The 20097-nt window shown below is 42.5% G+C and overlaps 1 protein-coding gene across 2 annotated transcripts in view; it reads left to right on the top strand.

Annotated features, from left to right (window-relative positions):
* The window catches only part of c2cd2l (c2cd2 like), a 24553-nt gene extending 4456 nt beyond the window's left edge, over positions 1 to 20097 (top strand). The window contains exons 2-16 of one of the 2 annotated variants that reach the window (XM_085364452.1): positions 320 to 659; positions 916 to 1354; positions 13455 to 13550; positions 13647 to 13766; positions 14080 to 14190; positions 14788 to 14895; positions 15024 to 15123; positions 15212 to 15344; positions 15903 to 15967; positions 16217 to 16338; positions 16878 to 17049; positions 17160 to 17258; positions 17648 to 17742; positions 18179 to 18392; positions 19309 to 20097. In XM_085364452.1, coding sequence (XP_085220578.1) covers positions 1001 to 1354; positions 13455 to 13550; positions 13647 to 13766; positions 14080 to 14190; positions 14788 to 14895; positions 15024 to 15123; positions 15212 to 15344; positions 15903 to 15967; positions 16217 to 16338; positions 16878 to 17049; positions 17160 to 17258; positions 17648 to 17742; positions 18179 to 18392; positions 19309 to 19553 — 2034 coding nt within the window. In that variant the 5' untranslated portion in view covers positions 320 to 659; positions 916 to 1000 and the 3' untranslated portion in view covers positions 19554 to 20097. Of the gene's footprint in view, positions 1 to 319; positions 660 to 915; positions 1355 to 13454; positions 13551 to 13646; positions 13767 to 14079; positions 14191 to 14787; positions 14896 to 15023; positions 15124 to 15211; positions 15345 to 15902; positions 15968 to 16216; positions 16339 to 16877; positions 17050 to 17159; positions 17259 to 17608; positions 17743 to 18178; positions 18393 to 19308 lie in introns of both variants that reach the window. The other variant, XM_085364451.1, reaches the window with a different exon arrangement.

Raw genomic sequence — 20097 nt, 5'->3', positions numbered from 1 at the left:
GGATGAAACCAAAGATTCCCTTCCCACTGATTTGGATATCTGAGATAAAATGTATCTCCCCTTGTTTTTTTTCTCTCTTCCCAGTGTGATATTTAATTTAATATCACATACTGTTGGTGTGCTTGCATCTGTGTAGCAGTCTTTTATTTTGCATGTTTACATTGTTATAGTAATCACTGTTCTCTCTGGCAATTGATTGCGTCTTTTGACAGTAATTGTCATATTTGTATTCGTGCTTGAAACATTAAACATTTATTTTAAAAAAAAAACAACCCTCCACACACAAACGCCGTTTTGTGTCCTCCTTTTATTTTGAAAGGTCCAACCAGCTTCCGTTTTTTTGATGAGTCCGTCCCCTGCAGCGCCACCTGTCTGCCGATGCTGTTGTTTGTTAAATCGTCGCCGTGGAGGGGTTGCGGAGGAAGGAGCTGAGACCAGCGGAGATTTTAAATGCGCCGGAGCCCGTATCGCACAGGCGGAGAGCTGGAGGCTTGTGTTGGGATCGACAGATGACAACAAACACACTGAAGCATCGCTAAGCGCTCGAAGATGGGACAGACACAGTTGTTGTTGGAAGCGCTCCATATCGCCATGAACACGGCTTCATTTGTTTTCGATTACCTGCAGCCTGCAGCTCGGACCGCTTAAACTTCAGCTTGGTATGAAGCTACGTTATGTGACTTTTCTGTATATTATTATTAGATATCGTATACATGTTTTATATACATGCATGGCGCAAACGCAGTAGGTTTTTTTTTTAATATACAGCCTAATCTTTAATTTAATTTAATACAAATTTTTATTTTGACCTAAAAAAAAGAAAAGAAAAGAAAATTGGTTCTTGTCGTTATAACCACGGTGTAAATTCTCCATTACCGGTAATCAACGCGACCGTCTGTTTGCTGCCACTCGCAGGCTGAAAGCAGCTGATCTGCTCACCACTCACAGTCCTGTTATTTCCATCTGGAGCTGATGATATGAGAGGCTGCTGGAGGCGGTGATGGAGCTCCAGGAGTTGAGCTGGCTGTGCCTGGTGGGTCTCTTCCTCGCCTCTTTGGTCATCGTGCTGGGATGGTTGTTCCAGTACTCGCTGACTGTGTTGCGGTTGTGGAGAGCCAGGAAGGCAGCAAAGCGACACAGCCGAGACCCAGCCTGGAGGCAGCACCCAAATAAGAGCTTGGCCGGAGCTTTGTGGGGCTTCCTGCTGAAGCTCCGCTCCGGCCGGGATGGACGACCCACATCTGAGGCCGGGGTTAAAGGCTTGTTGACCTCTCTGTTCTCCTTCAAGTCCTTCAGGGAGCTGTTTCAGAGGACCTGGGTCAAGGCTCTGAACGAGCAAGCTTGCAGGCATGGGGTGAGTTGAAATCTTTAAGCTTTTAATACATCATATTTAACAAGAGAGCTGATTAAACATGATGCCAGTGTGTGTGCACAAGAGGTTACTCCATTAAGTGGAGGCATAAATAGTTAAGCAGGAGCTGATACAGTCGGTGTGCTCATGTGCAGCTGGAAGTGTGTGTGTAGGCAGAGGAGGTGGAGGTGTGGGAGTTGGAGTGTCTAATCGGTAAGAGGATGGGGGGCAGAGCCTTGCGTAACAGCTCTGATTTAATGCACAAAAGAGTGGAGACGCAAGAGCAGTCAGCACAGCCACAGTAACACCCACACCTCATAAAAATAGTCTTATACCCTCATGGGAAGAAGTAGATGTGTGTTTGATCAAATCGGGAAAGAGGCAGAATGAAAAGAATGGCTGTGTCACCCTCCCTTCAGCTCGTAACCTTGGCCATCAGTTAGAACGCAGCGTAACGCATCAATGTTTGATTCAGTGGGTTCAGCACTGGAGACAGCCTGCCACTTTGTGTCCAGTGTCCCTAAAGGTCTTTCTCCCTTTAAGTCGTTCTTTCATCTGTGTGAATCAAAGTCAGACGGAGGTGGCTCCTCTACACCCCCCACTTTTAAAACCGTGCGTGTTTATCGAGAGATGAGTTGGCGGGGAGTTTAAAGGGGTCAGACAAGATCAATCACATGCATTGCACATCTGCAACAAACAGCACTTGTTTTCTGATTCGTGAGGGTCACCTAACCTTTGTTGTTTGAGAGCTCATCTGCAGATGTCCAGAGTAAACATCTTCCATAGGAGAGCATTTATTCAGAAATAATACCATTAAAATTATTACAATGCAAGTATTTGGTTTTCTTTAAAAGATGACCTGTTTTCATAACCGAGTATTTCAGGCACCTTTTCTTGTGACCCCAGACTGACCCCATGAGTTGGGATCAGGGCCTCACCATCTGTTTCAGGTCATTAATGGCATTATGTGACAGATAAGAATCTAAACATCTAAATGAGAGCACAGAGCTTTGAAGACTGCTTGCCTTGCGTTTCTTTGAATTGGAGGTACAATCACAGCCACTTTATTAGGTACACCTGCTCAGCTATATCTTATTATCTTGTTAGCCAATTAAATGGCAGCATTTCGGCATGCAGATATGGTGAAGACAGCCTGTTGAAGTTCAACCTGAGCAATCTGAGTGGTTGCTGAAGGTAAAAATGCCTTTTTGATGCCTGAGGTCAGAGGAAAATGGTCAGACTGCTTCAAGCTGATACAGGAATAGCAATAATGCAAATAGCAACTTGTAACAACCAAGGTGTGCAGAAGAGCATCTCTGGGCTACAGCAGCAGAAGACCACTCCTGTCAGCTAAGAACAGGAATCTGAGGCTACAGATTATATAGGCTCTGGTCTGATGAGTCTCAATTTCAGCTACAAAATTTGGATGGTAGGGTCGCAACATGAAAATCCATCCTCCACTGTATGAATGGGATATTGTCTTAGCACACTTTGAGCCCCTTAGTACCAACTGAACATAATTTTAATGCCACAGCCCATTTAAGTATTTTTGATGATGGTTGCTTCCAGGATAATGCACTATGTCACAAAGCTCAGAACATCTCAATCGGATCTCTTGAACACGACAATAAACTCACTGTACTCGAATGACCTCCACGGTCACCAGATCTCAACCCAACAGAGCGCTTTTGAGATGCGGTGGGAGACTCACATCTTGGATGAGCAGCGGATAAATCTGCATCAACTGCTATCATGTCAACATGGACCAAAATCTCTGAGGAATGTTTCCAGCCACTTGTGGAATCCATGCTACACAGAATTTGGGCAGCTCTAAAGGCAAAAGGTGTATCTAATAAAGTGGCAGAAAAGTGTATCTTCTCTGCACTTTGTACATGTTTTGTATGCAGGAGTAAGTCTGTTGAGCTTTCGATACCTGCTTTCATATAACCCCGTTTTGTGCTGATAGTCAGAGGTCCCTGTGCTGTAGTGGATCGTTTTTCTTCACTATATTGCTGTCAGCCGAGTTATCTCACTATGACCTCGGCTGGCTGATCTGCTTTGACCTTTGACACTCTCATTTACTAAGACACTCAAACTCTGAAGTGAACCCTGGGTGAGCCTTTAGTGGCAGTTTCCAGGTGCCGAGCGTGCTGTATTTACCTTCATAAAATGTTTTATGATTTTACAATAATTCAAAGATAAAAAGCACCGTCACCTGGCTGTAATTGCTCATAGTTCATTTATAGTCACATGAACTGTGTGTGTGCGGTCTGTGACCCCTGTTCCAACTTATGAAATGCTTTCAGACCACAGTGAAGGGACTTTGAGTTAGACTAGAAAGGTGCAGAAAAAGGGTGAATAAAGTGTCTGAAGTTCACTGGGAGGTGATTTTATAACACTGGGCAAGCAAGTCAATGTTGGAGGACACAGAGACGAGCTGGCTGTGTGTGTTTGTCCATGGGGTGTTTAGTTTGTGAGCCGAGTGTGTGAACCAGAGCTTCCCGAGTTCATTCATCACAATAAAATATCTGCTAGTCATACTGTCTGCAAACACAGCAAGCTGTTGTTCTAAATGTGTCTGGGCCATATGCAAATCAATGTTAGTTTCTTAATGAACCTTTGAACATTACTCTTAAGTACCAAATCACCAGTGTGCCTTGTTTCAAAGATAAACCCACAGGATGTAATCTAAGAAGCAGTCTTTGTCTTGAAGCTTAAGGGGCACATGCTTCGGTCTCCATAGCGTCCGTTTTACCATCAACAACAGGTGCATTGGATGTGACACTATTCAATTGTTCATTATTAAGTAGTATCGTGTTCTATTAGCCAGTTAAGTGTGTCTTAGCTGTATTATGTTCACCTGCCACGTAAAAACCAGACTGGAAAAACCTGCTGTAAGGAGCCGCGGCGATACGGCAAGCATTAAGTGGCAAGAAACTTGTCGCCTCGCATTCTTTGCTTCTCGCATACAGCGAGGCTCTGCCACCTGCCAGGCAGGTTTCTGTGGCCGCTCTGAAAACAGACACGTGAACATATATTACGGTCCCAAAGACTCATATTCTCCTCGGACGTGCATGATTGTGTTTCTACATCGGGCAAAACATGAGCTTCCCCGGAGGAACACAGCACCGGGGAAGTGGTGCTTCAGTGTCATCGTGGGGATTAGTACGCAAATCCTTTATAGCATTAACCTAAGTACTTTTCCGGCACTTAAGATTGATGGTGACAGAGGTCTTTAAATAATTACTATGCTGAAATTTATCCAAATAAAGGCAAGCTGACTGAGCATGCAAGGTCAAGTTAGAGCAACAGAAAGGGTTCATCAAACCTCCTGCCAGTCTGCAAGTTGTATTTTTATGATTTATTCTTTCCCAATAATTATTTTAATATATATGTACTAACAGTCCCCGAAAATTCCTGTGGAGATAAGCCCCAGTTAGCACTGATGGTCCCATTTCATCTGTTAAAAATGACCAGATTAACAATATTTCTTTCATTTATCATAAAACTTCCTTCCTGTTGTATTTTATCACGAAGTGTATAAAAGAGGTGGACCATCATACATAAACTGGCATTTGGATGTCATCCTGTTGTTTCTTTGGAGCCTGATTATAGACTTTGAAGACTCGAAGTTAACAAACAACCTCACAAAGTTAAATGAGTGAGGAATAAGGTCACTGTCTTATAGCTTCTATACAGCTGAACGTCTTTTTGAGAGTCAAAGAATCAAAGCTTAAGTCATTTCCGCAGCTTTATTTTCAGACCTGGTGGTTACATTAATTTTTTTCATACAGTGTATGAATTTTATTTACATTACCTAGCCAGGACTAAACCCCTGTTTGCCACTCACACACACAGCTATGAGCTGGTGGCTCTGTTGTTTACCTCACTTGAAGTCAGGAAACAACAAGTTTGAGAATGTGCCTCAGCTTAATACAGGAAAAACTGGTTTTATACTCAAATTATGAAGTAAAATAGTTGAAATGACAGGCAGTGTGATCTAGCCTGCTATTGTGACCTTACCACATAAAGTTTTTAAGACTTTGCTGCTCTCGATTGCGAAAGTTGATATTTTAGATGCAGGTTTTTGGTTTGATGCCACATTGAAAAGAGATCACTGAAACAAAAAGTGTCTTAGGGTCTTTTTTTTTCCTGATATCTTCCTACGTGTCAGCGACGCGACTGTGCAGTTTTGAACATCCCTCATCCCGGACGGCTGACTCTGGCGTGCTTGTCGATATATTGTTGACTACAGCGGGGAGTGATGTAAGGCCAGGAATCCTTTTGCTGTTTCGCTCATTTTCAGTGTTGTCCTTGTAGCAAAACATTCCAGAGGGCAGACCCAACCCTGACCCTGATGTCCAGCATTTGAAACAGCATGATGAGACACACACACACAAAAAGATTCAGAGGGCTGAGTACTGACACCGGGGTTTGGGCTTGTTACATAAACTGCAACAAATGCCTCATCCCTTTGTAGTGAGATTGCAGGATATTGAGGCAGCTAATGAGGACTTATTTAAATGTAATATGACTTGAAAGTACATTTGTGCTGCAGAACGGCACAGCTCAGAATGCTTATACTACCCAAATAGACTGTTGTGTGAGGAGAGAAAGAAGCTAGGCATTTTTCTTTTGCAGATACTTAAAGCCACGAGGTTTGATTTTCTGTGTCCTACACAGTATCTGATACAGATTAGAGAAGACGATTGCAAACCCAGGGTAAACAGGTGGAGCACCAGCCGTGCTTCATTCTTCTTCACGGTTTCGAAGATACACAGTCTACCTCTTGTCTCAGTAACTAATACTTGTTACCACCAGCTCCACCCCACCCCCTTCTCACGCTTCGTCTGTCCTTGTAGTCCAGCGAGGGCCCCAAGGCTTCATTACAGCTCATTGCTGCGATGTTAACAGAAGTACGTCATCTCTGATGTCAGATTCTAGTGATTTTTACATTCTGCACAATAATCTCAAATACTTACTTCTGACACCGACTATAACTACGTCTGATCTGACATGAATTGCGTAGCATGGTTTAATTTAAACATCGGCAGCAGCATGTCTGTGTTTTTGGTCTCTTCCTGTAGCTTTGGAGTGTATTCCCATTATGCAGACTCAGTTCTCAGTTGTTTACCCAGCAAAAATGTCCTGTCTGTTGAAGTATTTACAGCGTGAGCCTCTGGATATAATCTTGCCTCAGAAGAAATGACTCGATATGGAGCTACTCAGATGTCTCTGGCTGGATTAGTTTGTAGAGGAGTCTTGAAGGACTGGACTGGTCGGCCGCCCCAGACGTGCAGATCATAAGGCATCAGCAGCCTGTGTGTGCAGCTGACACATGCTGTCAAGCCATCATTACTGAGTGGTAGGGGAGGACAAAACGAGCGTACATCTGCAGGGAAGGAAGCTCCCTGTATATTCACAATCTGCAATTATAAAGAGTCTGGTGAATAGCTTGAGGACACAGTTCACTTCTTCTCCCTCTGAGAGCTGCTGGTAGATGATTAATGCCCTGTGATTATTCTCAAGTAGGTTCCTTCTTAACAGCAGGGGACATTAAACACTCAGCGCTGATTTGATACCATAGTGCAGGAAACCAACCTTTTCATCCTTTAGTCAGAGCTAATGATGAGCTCCATCTTCACCAGCCAGTTTTATTTGAACAGCCAAAATCTACTATTACGCCAACTTCTTTCTGAGGCTATGACTCAGCATTTAAATAGGCTCAGCTAATATCCAACATGTAAATTTAATAGTACCTGAACAAATTCTGAAGTGAAGATGGATTACTGGATACTTAAGGCACTACTGTCTTTCCAGATTCACTGTAACTTTTTACAATTCTTAGGTATACTTTAGAAAAAAAACCTTTAATGACTCGGTGCAGTCATGTAAAAAGCTAAGAACACTCCCTGATTCAGTAGTTTCTAAAAGAGTCTATAGCAGGAATAACTTGCAGCACTCGTTTTTTTTAATCATTATCACTCTCTCACATCACTCTTGAGGAATTTTGGCCAACTTTGTACAACTGCTTCAGTCCATCAAGGTTTCCAGGCATTTGTTTATGCGCAGCTTTCTTTAGATTGAATCGATTTGAGGTCTGGACTTCGACTTGGTAATTTTCTTTTTTCCCATATCATTACCCCTCCATCGCCGTGCTCGGCAGTTGGTATGAGGAGTTTGTGCTGATATGCTGCATTAGGCGTTTTCCAAATGTGGCGGTGCATTTTGAGCAAACGTCTCATCCAAAGTTCACGAAATCTTGTGGTTTGTTCAAATGCGGCTTTGCAAAGCTAAGCTGCCATGTTCTTTTTAAATAGGAGAGACATTCTCCTGGTAACCCTTCCAAACAAGTTCCAAACACACTGGTTCAGTCTTTTTCTAGCTGTACTGTCATGAACTTTTAACATTTAACATGCTACCTGATGCCTGTATAGGGTTGCCAACTCCCTGAAAAATAAATAAGGGACACCTCGTGGCCAGGGCTGGGCAACCCAGTTGTCTTCACCCTTCCCAGTGTGGTAGCTCTTTTTTTGTGTGTGAAATTATTTTTTAACCATTTGACTTGAACTTGATTTAAGCAGATGCATATTCTTTGTGATATGACCATATGGGAAACAAATGATCATTTAGCCATTTATTTTTAGCTCACAATGACAACATTAACACAATAAAACAGGTCTCTTTCTTAAACAGAAGCCTGTCATGCTTAACTTTTGAGAATATAAGTAAATCTTTCTTTAAAAGAACTCTGTCCTACTTAACTTAAAATTATATAAATTAATAGAAAGCAATAGAACGAAAAATATTCTTGTAACAGTGCACATTTAGTGCATTTAGTACAGTTGGCTTCAGTTGAGGTATTATTTCAGCTTTTCTAAAGCTAATCAGCTGCTCCTGTTTGTAAACCCACTTGTTCCCATGATTACGCATCATAACTCATCATCATTATTCATCTATGTATTACTTTTATGTATTAGTGATCTATTTGTTGTAATCATCTATCCTTGCTGTTGTTTATTACACAAAATAAATTATATTATTACACTTCTGGCCACATAGCGCTGATATTCACTGCACATGCCCATATTAACCTTAACCAGAGGGTTTAAAAAAAACAAACCAGTGTTTACATACCATATCTGCTTCTGCCATGGCCTGGCGGACAAAAAATTGGTAAAGGGTTCCCCGAGCTTTCATGCCCCTCATGTTCTTCATGTGCCCACCAATAGAAGCATGCCTATGGAAAAGTGCGCCAGCACACAGTGCACTTTTCCAGCCAGGTGTTTTCCTTTTCCCATTCCTCCCTGTACTTTTGCAGCCTTTTTTTTTTCTTTCTCTGAGCGAACAAACATTGCTGCTCTAATGCTGGGCTCACACTGTGCGATTTTTGGCCCATTTTGAGCCGATTTTTGAGTCGTGCGACCGATTTGGTGATCAGCCCGATTTTGGCCTTCATCGTGCATCGTGTAGTATACGTGGGGTAACGAGAAGCGATTAACACCTCACGACCAGCTCCCGATCATCAATCGCTCGTGAGGGTGTCACCGCAGCTGCTCACGCGCAAACACGTAAACGTCGGTGAAAAAGACGTTGCAGCACAGCTGTGCAGCGTGTGATCTGGACACAAGCGATGGAGGCACAACTTGTAGAACTTTGGAAAGCTCATCCGAGCCTTTTCCATGTGGCATCACAAAATTATCACGACCACAACAACCGTGAAAATAGTTGGATTTACACTGCTGCTCAATCACAGCTGCCTGATCAATGTTTTTCATTAGCAATTTAGCAAAGTTGATGTGGTGGTGTGTCTGTGTGAGTGAAAGACAGAGAGAGCGAGCGACAGATTTTCTGTTATAACCTTCATTTTATGGACGCACAGTGTGCCGTCCGAGACTTGCACCGCAGTGTCGGCGTTTGTTTCCCTGTTGGCCATGCTTGTTGTTGTGGTCATCGGTTGTCTTCCGGTATTTTCTCCGTAAGCGACCTTTCCTCAACCAATGAGATGAGCGGTAATCTGACTTATCGTACTCGAATTGTCATAAGTGTGCTGTCAGCTCATTGGTCACAAAGCAGGAGAGGGGCTGGGAATTATGTTTTCAAACAAAGTGTTAATTCCATTAAAAGTTATAGACTACTTTTGATTCTCACTGTATTACGGGACAAAGTGCGTCCCTTATTAGCTCAATACGGGACGTGTACTTTTGTTTCTAAATACGGGACGATTCCGTTTTTTAAGGGACGGTTGGCAACCCTATGCCTGTAGAGTCTGAGGTGTAGTTCTTGGGTTTGTACGGTCTGAGCATTGCATGCTCTGACCTTGGGGTGAAAATGCTGGTATGTCCAGCAAAGTGTATTTGATTAGCAAAGTGCGTTTGATCAGCATTTGATTAGCAAACTGCATTTGATCAGCAGCACCTGGCTGCTGGTTCCTTTCTTAATTCCTCAATTCTTTTACAGGACTACTGTGAAACCTGTGAAAGCTTTCACATCGTGGGTGTTGGGGTTTTTTTTTTTGCCAGTATTAACGGACACTTCACCAGGGCTGCCCTTTGTGACGGACTCTGTTTATAATTTTTATATGGCTCGAGGGTTGGGGACCGGTGCACTAATCCACGGAGCTGCCTGGGCTTAAATCACAATTGTGGTCCGCCATGAACTGTAAATTCAATAATGCATTTGTTCAGCGCTGCCTTTTTTTTTTTAGCCATATAGCACTTAGGAGAGTAACTATAGAAATACATGAATTGTACTATCATTCTTTTAGTATTAATAATAGTATTAATAGTAACCCAAGCTTTCACATGGTGGGTGTTGGACTATGGCTTTCCTAAAAGAGTAAAAAAAAGTAGTGACTGGGTGTTAAATCCTAGTGGCTAGCATGTTAATCTCACATGCTAGCCATTTGGTTTTAGGAGAAACTTCAAGAACTCCCTCTCTTTGTACTCCCACTTCCAGATTTATAGCTTGTGGGATAATGAAGCAATAAAGCTGTAGAAAAAAAATAGTAGACAATATAAAAAAATGATGGTCTTTTTAATGGCCAACAGGGAGCGACTCCTCTGGTTGCTAAGACTTCTAGGTGTGCCTGCTTGCTCTATTATGTCAGTAAAAACCTCAGCTTAGTGTCTCGTTTCAGGTATGTTAAATAGAACATGAAGTCCATTTTGTAAATTCAGTTCAATTCTAACATTTAGAAAGAACAATTATCTAGGATCAGCTTCAGCTAATTAGCTAATGGGCTTACAGTTTCCTTTGTTTCTCAGTCAGATACAGCCATAACCTGTCACATCCAATTTCACATCACTAAGGTGGAAATAGAAGAAACTACTCAGATCGAGGCTTCATAGCAAGCAGTGGGTAAAGTCACAGTGGCTCCATCCATCTTTTATACTGTCTATACAAAAATGCTAATTTTAGCTGCATTATTGATAGAAGAAGTAGAGACAGTAGATATAGTTCCATTTGTAGAGCTAACAGTTGTCTGTCTCTCCGTGTCCATCATGGTCCATCATAGGGCTGGACGGAGAGCTGTCCAAGGTGTAGCCCTCTGGCTGTTTTTAGTATGGCAGCATGTACGCATTCAGTTTGTTGACATTGCCCTCACACAGACCCTGTCTGTTATTTTGCCATTTTGAGTAATTACATCAATAATAATTTTCATGTATGCTTTTTCCTGTGCATGAACATTGTAATTTTCCAATCGTGCACCTTGTTATAGCAGGAAGCTCAGATAACATAAAATATAGGGAAGGAAAATGAGGGTCATCAGAAGCCATGGGGGAGTGTATTTCTGGTTGACCCACATGCTTTTCAGAGGCGTTCAGCCAGTTAGACCCAAAGGGGGGGACGCTGACAAACCTGAAGTGACACTATGGATGTCCTCAGGAACTGTCTCTACCCAGAAATACCCCTCACATACACTCTGTTGAGCAGCGGTGGATCACAAGGACAAATCAGCGGCCATGCTACTAGCACTGCTCTCTCCATGACAAAATGAGGTCTGTAGCCTCTGCCAAGGAGGATACAAAACACCACAGTGCAGCAGATGGCTCCTTATAAAGCCAATGGGTGTAAACTCCCTGGAAGGAAGAGAAACCATAAACCTACTGCTAATTAGATATTCTATTAACTTGCTAAAATACAATAAACGATAATGGCTGAATATTTTCCCATAATAATTTTTCAGGTGCATCTTACAACAAACCCAAAAAAGGATAGTGCTGGAAAAAAGATAAGAGTAGAAAATGATTTTTAACTGAAATCATGAACAAAGCTGGAGCGAGCCGGCCTTCTTTTCCCTATGAATGATGAGTGATTGACACATGCTGGCAATATTTTGCTGCCATGTTTACTGGAGTCATTTGGAAAAGAAAAAAAAAGAAATTTGTCAGTTTCCTTTCAACACGGATTAGCAAGTTTGATGCACACAAACACAAATCTGTGCTGTAAGTGCAGTTTGACTCGCCAGAAATCTGACTCTGGATTCAAGGGTGTCTTTTTTGTTTTCTGGTGGCGATCAAAGTGTGATGTCCTCATTTCACTGCAGGCGGCTTTGTTGCCTGTCTTCTTATATTTACTCTATAATTACACCAGAAGCCATCTAATACAAGCAAAATGTTGTAAAAGCAGTCTACAAAAATGGACTTTGCTGTGCCTTCCTCGTAATAATTTCTGCTAGATGACTCCGTTTAGTTCCACGGCAAAGATGCTAATGTGCCCGCCTGCAGTGACACAGACAGGGTTTAAGCTGTATTTCTCAATCTGATATATCATATTTGCTCTGCACTTTAATCCAAATGAACAGTTGGGTGACTGAGCAGTTTTAGAGGCTCCAGCCAACTGAAGTAAACACAGCCGGTTGTACGCTGCGGTCATGTGACTGCAGTGTTAGTCCAGGGGAACCTACGTAAGCTTGCGGCATAGCACTTGGCTTCCTGCCCTTCTGGCTGCAATAAGTGACACACACACAGACACACACTCGCACGCACACCACAAACTTTGTTATATCATCCTCCCACCTCTGCCCCGCCTCCGCTGTTGTGTTTGATACAGATTGGACTTGGACCTAGTGGAACATATGCTGTGACAATAGGGGATTTTGTTTTCTCGCGCTTCTCAGTTAAAGCTGTCCAGTAAAACAGATCTTCTGGCCAACACACGCACACATAGTGATAGTAGGTCACCGCCGTGCCCGTGTGATTCTGCTGAATCTTTTCTTAAAACCGAGTTACTTCTTCCTCTTGTTAGGGCTGTCCTCCACACAGGAAAACGTGCCCGGCTGTAAGCTCGAGTAAGCACCGACTTGATAAATAGATGCTGCTACGAGGTCTGAGACATGGGGTTTTCTCAGCAGCCAGGAGCATTAAATCTCCCAACTTCTGAAGGATTACAAAAAAGGATTATATAAATGTATTATTAACACAATTACCACTACATGTGTTGGTTTTTTTTGTCAGTATTTTCGGACATTTTTCATCTGAGCCCACTAATCCATGCAGCTGCCTGGGCTTAAATCACAATTGTGGTCGGCCATGAACTGTAAATTCAATAATGCATTTGCATGCATTTGTTCAGCACTGCCTTTTTATAGCCGTATAGCACTTACAAGAGTGACTATAGATACATGTGAATTCTACTATCAGTCTTTTCACTTGCACTTTGGAACTTAAACACAAGAAAACGATCGCATAGTAATCATCATGGTTACTACAGCTATAAGGAACATTTGGGCTTCTGCAAAGACAGTGCGGTTGCTTTAACAGGGAAGTGTACAAACAGGAACAAACAGTAGTTCTTACTTTTTAAAGACTGCATTGGATGAGCAACATGTGAACGACACAGTCACTGTCTTATGTGAGTGTATCTAGGAAGAGCTATGCGAGCAGATACTGTTTAAATGCATTAAATACCAGGATTAATTAGCAGTTTACTTTATGATATGATCAAAGGTCCATAAAGCAAGTTCCACATACCCAGCTGCTAGTCAGCTGTATTAAAGGCTGTATCCCTGCACTGTTACATCTTTTGTCATCTCAAAGTCTCTTTTCTCTTTCTCGTGTGTAATGTTTGGGACATTTTTCTCTTCCTCTGTCTCTGCCAGAGCTCCATTCAGATCACTTTTGACAGCAGCCTCCAGATAAGTGCTGCCTCTGCAATAGAAAGCGTGAGCTGCACTGACCAGTCAGCAAACCGAATGGTTAGTAATCTTTGCTTATACCTGTGACATCAGGAGCAGTGCATTTTGAGTGTATGTATGCATGAGTATTTGTCCTCCTCTCTTTTTCTTTTGCAGATTTTGCACTGTAATTGTTCAGTAGACAGGGTCAGGTTACCCGTGACGGTCACCCAGCAGTCGCCAGTTGCCATTTCTATGGACACCTATCAGATCACTATAGCACCTGTGGTGGCAAAGGTACCTGAAGCACTGCACCTGGATTTTAGCAATTTGTACACGGGAGACCAGACCTCTAAAAAAACAAATGTCAGAGCGTGATTTGCATTGTTATTCAAATGTGAAAATTTACACAGACAGTCGCATGTCATCTGTGCCCTCATTGCAGTGGTCATTAAATGTGAAATGTTTTTCTGTTACCTGATGCATTTTAATGTAAGACAATTATTTATTAATGACAATTTGCTGCACAGAGAATATCTATTGTTATAACTGCCTGTTACTATTTTCTTACCGTCCCTGCCCCCCCCCCCGCTCCGTCTACCTCCATCAGGTTGTGGCGTGCTTGGAGGAGGTGGAGGATGAGGGGCTGCTGATATCCTGGAGTCTTTCCAAGCAGCCGTCGTTTTCTCTGACCGTGTCTCCATGCAAGCTGCAGAGACGGGTGGGAACGCTTACCGCTAATGGCACTAATTTGATGTCACTGCTCTCAGTGACCGTCACATTTTTCAAATTAAAAGCATGCGTGTGTTATTAAAAAAGGAAACGCACATTAAAAAATTTCCCGTATCTAATTTGTCTTCTTTGTAAATCAGCATGCACTGATTTGCATGCAAGTGACTTTCCATCCCATTAAACCCAAGATTAGTCACGAAGGAAGTGCCGTCCTTTAATATTGTTATATAAATGGGCATGCCATTAAATGCCATTTGTCTGAGGAAGTAACAACGTTAATAAAATAAAAAGGAAACAAATACTTAGCACAAGACATTGTGTTGACTAATGACATCCACCATACGGGAATATAAAAAGCCTGCTTTATACGGCGTAGCAAGCCCAGCGTGGGTGAAGTATCAAGGCTGGTTCAGCCCCCCAGAGGTGAAAATGCTCTCAGATTAAAGCTGCAGTAATTTTTTTCCTTTGGGATCCTGTAAGAATTGAGATGAAATAAATAAACCCTCAATTTGTGGCTGTAGTTAGTTCGGTTCAGCGGGTGTTGGTTAACCATCACTGAGTAATAAGTGTGCTTTTTTCTTCACAGTGCACTGAAGGTGAAGCAGACATAGACACAATTAAGGGTCTGATAGAAGATACTCTGTTCAGCACTCAGCCAGCCATGGTCCTCAATCTCAGGACGTCCAGTCCTTTGGTGAGAAATTTACTGCCTTTAATGAGACAAATTAACTAAAAGATGTATAGATTATATAATAAAATAGATGATGTACTTAAAGCTGTTTCACTGTTGAGCTCTCCACCCCCCTTTCTGCACACTCCCAGGCCCCCATGGACAGTCTCTCAGTGGGATTGAACTCTGTATCCCAGAGTGTCTTGGTGAGACGACTACTCCTCCGGCAGCTCAGGGCGACCTTAAGTAAAGGTCAGATATTTTCCCCCAGCGTCAGATCATTTCCGCACAGCTTCCTGCTGATTACCGAAGTCTCACTGCGTCATTGTGTGTTTTGCAGGTCAATGGTCTAAATCAGGGGAGCTGTGCTGTGTCCTGAGCCTGGACCAACCGTCTACAGAGAGAACAACCCGCTTCCTGCCTGTGCCCAGCAGTGCCAATGCTGCACTGGAATGGAGTGAAGATATTACTCTGTAAGCTGCCGTGTTAGAAAGCAGATTCAGGGTGTAATGATTGTGATGCATTTGCAGGTCACCTATTGGCCTCATTTGCAGCCCTCATTTTATTCCTGCACTTTGCTAGAGCAGCTTTGCATGATTCACAGTTTAAAATAATCCTCCTCTCTTCTGATTGGCTGCCCCTTACAACCAGAAGGTCTGAACAGCAAGTGGTGGAGCTGCTGTGCTCACAGCCAGAGCTCTTTCTCACAAATCCAAGAGTAGAAAGAAATGTCTGAAACTGGGTGTTAAGCCTGGTCTGAAGACTAGACCACAATACTTTCTTCTAAACTCCCTAAAGTTGCAACAGTTTTGGGGATCTTTTATTTTAATGCTCCAATTCAGATTTAGCAACATCAGAATTTCTTGAGCCCATAATGTCACAGTCACAATCAAGTAGTTAAAATATTTGTATTAATATTAATGTTCCAGAGAAGTAATGGCTGTAGAAAGAAACGTATTTAATTGAAATAATAATACTTGGATAATGGAGTTTCACTGTAATGCTAACTCATTTGTTTCCTGTGTTTGAAGGGAGCTGGGCCCAGAAACCAAAGAGCTGAGAGTGAGACTTCTGGAGCGGAGTGGCAAACGGGAACGTAAGGCATAGTTCAATAGCAATTTACTACTGGCTGCTGCTCAGAAAGCTGATCAGCAGGAACATATTACAGCTTAAGCAGAGTCATCAGTGCTGAAAATGCAGTATTGGCAGACTCACTGTCTTTGTTAGCATTTTGTGATGTCTGGAGAGGCTCGTTTTTTTTGGCCTCAGAACTACAGTAAAAGGAAAGACCTTTTTGCTTTTTGTACAATTTGTTTATATTCTTTTTGTGTTTAAATATGATTAGAATTCCTGCCAGGTCACGCCTCCATTGCTTTGGACATCCAGGGTAAAGTTCCCACTGGGCAGCACGTATTGTCCATGAGGTCTGGCCAAGACTCAACGCCAAACGCTGTCATCACCGCTGAGGTGAGTGACCAGACGAGTTAGATTTCTGTAAGAGTGTAGGGAGTGTTTGAAATTCTTACTTGTGCTTTGACGCAGAACGAAGGTTGCGTTACGGTTTATTATCTAGATCTGGACTTTATCAAAGATTCCCAACAAAAGAGGCAGTGTTGTGTAACAGCTGATACAAAATCCATTGTCATTCTTATAATCGCTGTGTCAGATCTCTTGTAGACTTTCCAGCAGCCAACTTGTTGCTCTTTTTTTGGCTTTCTTCTAGTCCACATTGTCTTTAAAGAGAGAGAAAATGAGAATAAACGTGCTTTGTCTCTGTGGGGTAACATTTCATTTGGCAAATTCTGTCATTTCTTAATAACTTAATTTCCAATTTATATATAGAGCCAAAGCACAACAACAGTTGGATTAAGGTGCTTTATATAAGACCAACAATCAGGCAGTCGTTTTTGAGCAAGCACTATGTGACAGTGGGAAGGAAGAACTCCCTTTTAACAGGAAGAAACCTCCAGCTTGTACACTTTTTGTTTTTTTTTTTCCTCTTCCAGCTGTTGTACCAAGAAACACAGGAGCCTAGCAGTGCCCACAAAGCTCTGCTACTTCGCTCCTCTCTCACCCCCACCAAGAAAGTTGACGTGGACCGAACCATCATGCCAGACGGAACCATCGTCACCACCGTCACGACGGTCCAGTCCCGACTTAAACTCGATCGCAGTCCAGGTGCGTTTGACAAAGCAAAGCATGTCACCAAACCAGGCAGGGCAGGTGCCTGATGAGTTTTTTTTAGTAGTGTCAATAATAAGAAATGAAATAGCAGCGTTCCCTTTCAGGTGACTCCCCGTTGCGTTCTCCGTCTAAAGTGGAGGTGAATGAGAAGAAACCCACCGTGCTGCCTGATAGCAGAAGCAGCAGCAGCCCCAACGCGAGCAGTGAGTTCTGCCCTGAAAACCAGATTTGTTTTACATAACAGATGCAAAGTAGGATAAGCAACACGCAGCAGAGTAACACGAGTCGAGAGGAATGCACTCTGAGTACGCATCGTGCGCTCCGTGCAGGTAATCCTTTTCAAAAGCATCACATAACTCGCACACGGGCTGGAGTTACGTGCTGTTTTTGGTGCAGCGGGAAGCTAATTGCTGACACAAAACAGATAAAAGATAAGCACAAACTTATATGTAGTGCAACAGCAGTTAATTCAGCAATATATTTTAATAAAAATAGCACATGGTGGTCTGCTAGTATAGTGCTGATTTACATATTTGTGTTTTTTGTTGCTCAGAGAGCAGCCGCCTCTCTAATGGCCTGGATCCTGTTGCAGAAACCGCCATACGGCAGCTGACAGAGTCTGGGTCCAGAGCAGCACGGAAGACACCGACGAAAAGGAGCACGCTAATCATCTCGGGTGTGTCAAAGGTCAGAGAGTGAAAACGCCATCTTTCTAGACACGTGCTTTGAGTTTGATTTGAAAACTTCAGCGATTTTGTGGTTATCAGTTACCTGTATAATGATTGAAAGGAAATAGTCCAACCTTCATTCTTTATATTAAATTAGCTGTAAGCCTTAATAACTGCTGCGACTGCTACTGGGAATCTACTGTAAAATACAACGAGGAGCCGGGCAGAATAAGTGTGATCTAAATTTAGTCCACAGCCCCCCCACTGGACCACTTTACAGAAGAATGAGAATCTTCTGACCTGATTTTTGCCCGAGAATCTTTGAAAACGTGTCAGGAGCGCTCGACAACCTCACTAAAAGAAAGTGTGCTGATAATCGTGTATATTTGAATTTAATCGTCATATACATGTAATGGCGTGTAATTTCAGTAGTGACATCTATTTCTCTGCTTCAGGTTCCACTCTCTGAAGATAACAGTGCATTATCAAGTGGCTACGCTGCAGCCATGGACGCAGCCATGCACGGCAACCATTACGGGTCAGGGCGTCACCATGATCCAGATGAAACCACGCCCTCTGACGTATCAGAGCGTCCTTCTGTGGATGATGTGGAATCAGATACTGGCTCCAATGGTGCCTTGGAAACCCGGAGTCTCAAGGATCATAAAGGTAACGCAGGCAGTCTGTGCTGTAAAGAATCCAGGTCCAGTTCTCAGTAACGTCTCGCAGAAAAGCGTAACTGTAAAAACATTATTCAGCTATTGAAATATTCTGTAAATTATTCAAATATGTTTCTTGTTTTGTCATTAAAGCAGAATTTCATGAGCAGGTTTACATTTTTTTCAGTCTCAAAGACGTTTTGCTTTTAGATTTAATTTTCATGTCTCACTTTTTCTTTTTTTTTAATATATTAATAACGGCACAGTGTATCTTATATGCAAACAAATATTTCATAGCCTTAGGTAACATCAGGACTTCAGGTTCAATTCACAGATTTACCACAGTCAGTTCCTCTACTGCTGCTGCCCTCTAGAGGCCATACTTCAGCATCTACAAAGCCAAACTAACGTGTGTTTGTTTGTAATTTAATTTATTTTTTTCATGCAATATAATTAAATTTGAATGGTGAGGCAGAGGAGTGGGAGAAGCAGTAATAAGTAAACTAAGCCACCCCTCATTTCTTTATATTTTGCTTCCAAGGAGCCAGACTTTATTTTCAAAGTGCTTTTTAACAATAGTTATGCGACCTTTCTGATGGTCTTTCAAAGTTTTCTTTGGACGTTTTCTGCTTCTTCACTCATTTTCAGTCCAGTTCTTGACTGTTTTCAGAGGAATGTTTTTTTCTTTTAGCTTGGTAAGCTACGTTACCTATGAATTGCTCAAGCAAAAACAAGGCTCCAAACTCTTGTCAGTGCTGTGTCTACACATGACAGAGAACTTAGAGAGCCAGTTTTAGATGATGTCTTCAGGCACTTTGTTATCAGCAGCCTGTCGCAAAAATGCATGGATTTTTTGTCATGTATGTTGTGAAATAATTGAAATCATTTGTGAAACTAGAAGTAACTCCACGATGTGTTTCCTGCAGTGGGCTTTTTGCAGAGCGGGACGAAGCTGCTTTTCCGCAGAAGACATCGAGAGAAAGAGTCCTGCCTTAGCCAGTCCCACGAAGACATCTCCAACTTGGGCAATAACTTCACCGCCGCACCAAACATCAGCCGTAAAAAGTCTGGCAGCTTCTCCCGGCGCCTCATCAAACGTTTCTCCTTCCGCTCTTCTGGCAAATCAAAAGGCAAGGCCGCCAATGGAGGAGCTAGTGCACTGGATAACTAATTCTCGAGGCCAGCAGACATGGACACGAGTCATCCTGAGAGCGTTCTCTGTTATCACTACACGTCAGCACGGTCTTTGACAGGCTGAGCGCCCCAGGTGGGTTGTCAACTGCACAGCTTTAAAGGAGGATACCTCTGGGAGGGCTCCCCTCTGGATAGAAATTATTGCACTTTCAGGACAGAAGTCTCATTTAATCACATCGCTGACTCTGAATTGTTGTTAAATTTGAGGAGGAATCTGCTGCTCGGTGGAGGAGATGGGAATAGCTACAAAGAAATGTTCCACGCTTCTGGGATTGTTGGACTGGCACTGGTGGTGAAAACGCTCCAAAACATTTTAATGATGTAAAATGCCACTATGCTCTTGGTTGCACTTTTGACTTTTTATTTTTTTTAACAGCACATGTAAAAATGTGCTTGTTGTTAAAGTGTAATTTATTAATATGTTGGACTCATTAAACAAGTGCTATTTATTTGAACCCCCTACAACTAATCATCATAGCTACATTACACTATAATATAGAGACATTAAGGTGTGTTTTCCA

Source organism: Diplotaxodon limnothrissa, linkage group LG10, assembly GCF_057381915.1.
Source record: "Diplotaxodon limnothrissa isolate DT_005_m linkage group LG10, D_limnothrissa_male_GT1.1, whole genome shotgun sequence".
Lineage (NCBI taxonomy): Eukaryota > Metazoa > Chordata > Actinopteri > Cichliformes > Cichlidae > Diplotaxodon > Diplotaxodon limnothrissa.
This window is presented reverse-complemented; position numbering and strand designations above follow the sequence as displayed.